This window comes from Leuciscus leuciscus, assembly GCF_965113295.1.
Source record: "Leuciscus leuciscus genome assembly, chromosome: 15".
NCBI lineage: Eukaryota > Metazoa > Chordata > Actinopteri > Cypriniformes > Leuciscidae > Leuciscus > Leuciscus leuciscus.
In genome coordinates this window covers 21,770,478-21,777,603 of record NC_138739.1, presented here as the reverse complement: position 1 = coordinate 21,777,603, position 7,126 = coordinate 21,770,478, and the positions used below count along the sequence as shown (strand labels likewise).

General features: G+C 36.4%; 1 protein-coding gene across 3 annotated transcripts; it reads left to right on the top strand.

The window, feature by feature from the left end:
• Nucleotides 1-692: 692 nt before the first annotated feature.
• On the top strand, nt 693-6,755 carry LOC309475620 (uncharacterized protein). 3 transcript variants are annotated; one of them, XM_082138475.1, is made up of 3 exons: nt 693-1,100; nt 1,853-1,959; nt 4,924-6,755. In XM_082138475.1, exons 2-3 carry the CDS (start codon nt 1,905-1,907, stop codon nt 5,904-5,906), a joined length of 1,038 nt encoding a protein of 345 aa, XP_081994601.1. In that variant the 5' UTR covers nt 693-1,100; nt 1,853-1,904; the 3' UTR covers nt 5,907-6,755. The 3 variants fall into 3 exon arrangements, with proteins under 3 accessions (XP_081994601.1, XP_081994600.1, XP_081994599.1); XM_082138474.1 differs by having other exon boundaries at nt 694-1,094; nt 1,832-1,959; XM_082138473.1 differs by lacking the exon at nt 693-1,100 and having other exon boundaries at nt 1,232-1,959.
• The last annotated feature ends 371 nt before the right edge of the window (nt 6,756-7,126 follow it).

Genomic DNA, 7,126 nt, shown 5'->3' with positions numbered 1-7,126 from the left:
TTGTTCATGTTAAAATCTGACATCTCATTTTCTTCTTTGAACTGTAGGCATTGAAAGGATGCTGTTTAAAGAAAGCCAATTTTTGTTTTGTTTTGCAAAAGCCAAAGTAACACAAGTTTTTTTAGTTTTTTTTTTTACAAGTAACACATTAATTGTTACCAGATTCTACCTTTTGGGAGGTTGACATGGTATTTAATCATGGTTCGAATCAGCCTGCTGGTGTCACTATATACATGAACAAATGCCCAGGCAAAATCATTACTCACAAGGCTGATATAGTTTGTAGCGGTCCTACACTTACATTTTAAAACAATTTTTATTTAGTGAGGGTGTATGGGTATAATGTCCACATCCAGAATAAGGATTTATTGGTGACAGAAACAAAAGTCATAATTGAATGGCCTCAAAGCTAACTATCCTACAAAATATATTTTTATTCAAGGGGATTTTAACACGACAAAGAATGAATATACCGTATGTAGACATACTTCGTTAATTTGGAAAAGGCGACAAGACAGAAATTTGATTAACAGTTTATTAGTAAACCTAGTAGAACATTAAAATCATAATACAAATTGGCCAATGAGGGGTTTAAATTTAACTCTACAGTGTCCTTCTGCATCTTTTTCCTCTATTAGTTCTAATTCTTTTTTTTTTCTTCAGATGATAAGAAAGAGCATCCTATCAACTGATAGTGTATTAAGAACTTTGTGAAATAGACATAATAGAATAGCTTACTAGAGCTAAAACAAAGCAAATCTGATAAATCACTATTTCCTGATCGATGCTTTAATCACAGATATTTATATAAAGAAAAGACCCTATTTAAGTGTATAGGGACAATAGAAGAATATGACTTGAAAAGTATACCCTAGGTCCCTTTTCCTTTTTTTTCTTCTTTTATTATTTATTTAATCATTTATTTTTATTTTCTGTAATGCACTTTTGCACCTGTTCCTATCTTCATATTGTAATTATATATATTTTTGTCGCAATGTTGTTAGTACTGAGGAAAAAACGTTTATAGGAAAAAAGTGCAAAGGGGCGATCGTCTCGCAGTGATGACGTCACCAGCACCAGCGTTCTCTCATTCAGTCGAGGTGAGTAATTCACAGCGCTATGTTTATTTACACAATCTTGACAACAACAACAAAAAAGTTTGTTAGCAACATTTTAGCGCTCATTCACCCCCCCCCCCCCCCCCCCCCCCCCCCCCCCCCCCCATATCAAATTCTGTGCTATGCTATTTGTGTCTTTCTGGTGTCTGCCTACTGTAAACATTTAGCGTAGTAGCTGTCATATTTTTGTCTGTTCGTCTGTATGATTGTTTTAAGGCTTGATGTAATGTTAACTTACTCATGATCTAAAAGTCAAGTCACTGTGGAAATGTTAAAGAAGTTACTAAAACGAAGCCAAAACGTTGTGATGTATTTTTATGTTTTGCTCGTCTCAGATTGTGGGTGAGAAATAATACTAGTATAGTGCAGTTTTATCGTCTTTTTCAGAATATACCGACTCGTATTATGTGAAGTTATTGATAAAACGATAATCTCTTTATTTCAGGACAACAAGTCCCTTTTTCACCTCAAGATCTCTTGAAAATTGTCTTTAGATCACTTGTAAATGGTCACAAGTAATTTCATTGGTGCAACAGAAAGGCAAAGCGATCAACACATTTTTTTATAGTCTGTGAAAAAGGCAAGTGAAAAGCTAAATAATTTAAATGTAAAACAATGTCAGTTATTTTACATTTTGATAGATGGATAGTTAAACATCCAATAAATGCTTAAAGTGTGTAACTCGATAAACTGATGTATCTGTTATTTATCAGATCTACTTCTATTCTCCACAGGAATTGGAATATTTTGATCATCTTACAAGTGAAGAAATACAGTTTAGAGAACATGGATGATCCAGAACCCTGCAGAATAAAAAATGAAGATACAGAAAATCAAAGAGGTTGGTGTTTATTCTTGATTAATGATTCATTATTGATACTGAAGAACAGTAAGATTATATAACTTGCAGTTCATCAGATTTAGAGGTTGTTGTTGTTAGAAGAACAGTTATAAGATCTGTGAAATAACCTTTAAAGTAGCAAATACTATGGGACAAATTGGAAAAGTAAATTGAAGGGGTGGATTTACTATCCCCTCTCTTATTATGTAATGAATAGAGAATAATTGCTTAAATCCATTTATCCTGGAATGAAATGTTACAGGTAATGTCTGTAGTTTAAATCTGAGAAGTGACTAAGAATCTCACCCATGTTTTGTTCTGTTCTGTTCTCATGATAGCTCTATGAGGCATGTAAAGGTAACTGTGCCTGGGGTCTTGAAGGTCAATAATGCACAATGTACCCACTAACACATGTATGCATACTTGGTGTACGGAACTCTTTTGGATTTACAGTACCATTGTTTGTCACAATATGTTGAAATGTGACAACAAATCAAAAGTCTTTTTCTGTTAGATCGTGACAAAATGTTAGTTTGGATGAATCTCCACATCTCAAATATCAGATCTAGATTCACCAGGGCACCAAATTAATGCCAGAAGACATAATTCTTCTATAAGCCTGAGAGTTTGACTGAGAAAGCCAGAAAAGAGCAGAAGATGAAGTGATGACAATAAATAGAGCAGTTTATTGAATAATCGTAGTTGCGTTTGTTTCAATGCTCAGACTTCGTCTAGATGTTACACTACTAAATGCTCTGACTATGTCTGTCCAGTACAATTCCAACAAGTGTTATTATACCAAGAAGAAAACATGGAAAATGACTGCTTCATGACATCCTTGAAATTAAAATCCTTGAAATTGAGATATTCTCTTTTCTCTAACTCATGAAGTCAATTATCCCTTCAAACCACACAATCATAAGATTGAACAACAATAGCAAGCATTGCAAGAGCAAGGAAATAACAAGTAATATAAAAGCATATAATGACATCAATGATGAATAATAATAATACAATGATAAAATGAGTAAATTATGTAAATATAATAATATGAATACATGGTCAATCAAATGACAACTACATGAATGACTAATGATTATGAACCTACATAATACAAATCAAAGAAACTAAATCTACACCAATCTATGTTTGCTTATAGTACAACACACAGGTTATTACTGAAAACTCTTCGATCCTTCAGCTCAGGTTTGCTCTGTGTGGATGTATTGTTCAGTTCCAGTGATTTGCTTTGACTCCAGAGAGTCAACAGCTGCCCAGATGAGTGTCCTCGCAGGATTTCTGACTCACCTTTGACCCTTAAAATGATTGCTTTTAGATGAAAATTTAGTCTGTCAAATATGCTCTCTTTAAAATAACCACATTTGCTTAAAGGAACACTCCACCGTTATTTGAAATAGGGCTTATTCACCTTCTTTCCTACATTTAGATAGGTGGGCAAATACATTTTTGTCTCAGTGCATGCATTGTTTTAGTTTGACAGGGTTGGCGCTAGCTTAGCTTAGCATAATGAATGGAATCCTTTGTTGCCAGCTAGCATGTCCTGAGTAAAAGTGATATAAAAAATAAAAAAACCCCACCTAATTACTTCTTGTGGCCTGCGTATTCACAACGAGTACAAATAGCGATGCAGATTAACACTAGGCGATTTCCTATGCAGATTTTGACTTGGGACTATATTAGGGGGAAGCACAGGCGAAGCACTGCTACTTGGGCGCAGAGATATCACGCCCAAGTAGCAGTGCTTCGCCTGTGCTTCCCCCTAATATAGTCCTTAATATATAAGTCAATATCTGCCTAGGAAATCGCCTAGTGTTAATCTGCATCGCTATTTGTACTTGTTGTGAATACGCAGGCAAAAACAGTGTTTTTTTCTTTTCTGAGTCTTATTCACTGATTACGCTGATTTATTTCCTTTATGCATTGCTGATGTGTAAATTAACAAATGTATATGGAACTACATGGACAAAATGGGAAAAAAAAAAGACTCCCCAAAAAAAGGAAAAAAATGCTGCAACAATTAATCGATAAAATCGATTATTATCGACAATGAAAATAATCGACAACAAATTTGATTGATTGGTCGTGTCTGCACGCTGTGCTCGGAAACCATCAGCCAGTCACACCGCTTTACAGTAGTGAATAACATATTTTTATTGACCAAATGCTTATGGGAAATGGAGGAGGACACAGATTGATTTGCTGCGTAAATGGTACATGATCCAAGTTGTCTGAAACATGAGAATGCTTTATATGTAAGTGCATCAGACAAATGCATAAACGTTGACTGGGTCTTGCCCTGTCTTGCTTTGACAGATGTGTGTGCTGTTTAATTGCCTCTGGTACGTGTTTTACTTAGCGCATACTTTTCATTTTATAGTTATATCCTTATGTGTAAATGTTAGAATGTCTCGTGAGAATTTCCATTTTGCATGTTCTGACAAGAGTCTTGTTAAACTTCACTGACTTCAGTGAACGAGTACCAGTGTGTGCACCCGCGTCAAACAGAATAATGGATTAAAATACAAATTTTTATATATATTTTTGTGTATAATATTTGTTTTTTATTTTTCATCAGATTTATTTAATAATCGAAAAATATTCAAAAGATTAATCTATTAATCTATTCTAAAGAATCGTTAGTTTCAGCCCTAGACTCTTATTTTGTCATTCTGGGGAGTTGCAAACCGAATAGCGTACTGCGCATGCTTCCTCACATCTACTTAGGACAAGCGATTTGGAAATGGATATATATCAGATTAAGAAAAAAGCTTTGGAAAAAAGTATTGGTAAAGGCAATCAATGGCCGGTTTCTTATATAAATGCATCAAAATAATCAATTTATAGCAGTTGGCTTCTTTATGCTATTACATCAGGGTTCACTTTTTAATGTCAAATGTTTTTTATGATTTACTGAAAATTTAACCTTTCTTACCTTTATTTTAGACCTGATGAAAGAGAACGAGGAGAGTGAAGCGGAGGAGAAACATCATGATGTCAAAACTGATGAACATTTTTTGAGTCACTTTAATTTACTGAAAAGAAGAGACAAAAAATCTTTCACCTGCTCTCAGTGTGGGAAGAGTTACACTGAACAAGGAAGCCTGACGAGACACATGAGAATCCACACCGGAGAGAGGCACACATGTGATCAGTGTGGGAAGAGTTACACAGAAAAAGGAAACCTTCAGGTTCACATGAGGATCCACACTGGAGAGAAGCACGCATGCGGACAGTGTGAGAAGAGTTTCACATACATACAGAGTCTTAAACTTCACATGAGAATCCACAGTGGAGAGAAGCCACACATATGTAATCAGTGCGGGACAAGTTTTTTACAAAAAGGAGGCCTTCAGGAACACATGAAAATCCATACTGGAGAGAAACCACACACATGTGATCAGTGTGGGAAGGGGTTTGCAAAAAAAGGATCCCTTAAGGAACACATGAGGACCCACACTGGAGAGAAGCCACACACATGTGATCAGTGTGGGAAGAGTTTCAGAAAGGTATGCAGTTTAAAATCGCATCTGCGTTCTCATTCTGGAGAAAGACCGTTTCACTGTGATCAGTGCGGCAAAACATTTTTTAGGGCAGATGCGCTGAAGGACCACATGAAAGTTCACACAAAGGAGAAGCCTTACGTGTGTTCTTTGTGTGGAAAGAGTTTTAGTCACTTGGGCACATTAAAATTACACCAGAAAAGACACAACGGTGTCAAGAATCATGTGTGCATTGATTGTGGAAAGACTTTTGTTAGAGATGGTGAACTGAAACTGCATCAGAGAATTCACACTGGAGAAAGACCTTACAAATGTTCACACTGTGACAAGAGATTCAGTCGATCAGAACATCTGAAAAACCATGAGAGGATCCACACCGGAGAGAAGTCGATTCACTGCACTCCATGTGGGAAGAGTTTCACTTAGGGGAAGATGCCACATAGGGGAAGATGCTAATGGTTAGAGTCGGACTTGTAACCCGAAGGTTGCGGGTTCGAGTCTCAGTAACGGCAGGAAATGTAGGTGAGGGAGGAGAATGAACGGCACTCCTTCCACTCTCATTACCAACAACTGAGACATACCGGTTTACACCTGGCGTTTTAATCGGTCTCTTTTGTCAACGTTGACAACTTCTGTACTGATCTCTTTGAGGGGAGGGTAAATGTATGAGCCTTTTCAGATCTTTCGATCTAATGGACAAAATAAGCTTGCTCAATTTACATATGAACGTGAACGGAGACGATGGAAAAACATACGTAGAGCAGAAACTTTCATTTGCTTTGACAGCTGCATGACCACGCTGAACATTGTGAGTCTGTGTTAAAAATCAGGAATGGTGAGAGAACATTGTGCTTGGTACATTTTTCGTCTTCAAACCAAACTTGGGTCTTTAGCCAACAAAGTTGAAATCCTTTTTGGCTAGCGCGCTTCCCATAATGGTTATGCGTTAAGTCAGTGGGTCGGAGAGTAGGCAGTCTTTTGTGGCTGTTCAAATACATTCGACCACATTCGACTACGAAAGCAATCCGGTCAAACGCGTTTTCGACTACCTTTGGAAGTCGTGGAAAGTGGACAAGCTCAAAACATTTTAGACTATGTTTACACCTGTATTTAGCGTCGGATTGATAATACTCTTGGGACTCTTTCATGAATCACTGCTACCTGTTTACTATAAGTATTTCTGAATGAGACTGTAAAGCAGAAACAGCCCACATACTGTGCTATTGATGTTGCAAACAACTTTCATTAAGTAAAATTATTGATCAAAATCCGTGACTCCTGGTCTATGAATCTTCTTAACTGTACTTCCCCCTACAATATGCATCACTCTTAGTTCATTTACTCTCTTTCATATAGGAAAGTATAGCATATTTTTATAGGCCTACATGTAAAAGTTAATTTTCATATCAGTAGAAAAAGAGCAGCTGGAATCAAATATAGCAGTTTGACTTAGCGTGTCATCCTCACTGTTAATTTGGTTTGAAATGTCATTTTATAGATATATTTGTCATTATGAACAACATTTGGCACAGGTTTCATAATCCACTGTTGATTTCGCCTCTCAGTGATGATGTTACCACTATAGTGCCCTCACTCACTCAGTGTTTAGTCTTCTGAGCCAGTTCACAATGTTCACGGTTATACAA

What these genes read in the sequence shown, in the direction of transcription:
- LOC309475620 (XM_082138473.1), top strand. Translation starts at nt 1,812, where the DNA reads ATGTATCTGTTATTTATCAGATCTACTTCTATTCTCCACAGGAATTGG. An exon ending in AGATACAGAAAATCAAAGAG is followed by an intron (nt 1,960 to 4,923) that starts GTTGGTGTTTAT and finishes CCTTTATTTTAG; the next exon opens with ACCTGATGAAAGAGAACGAG.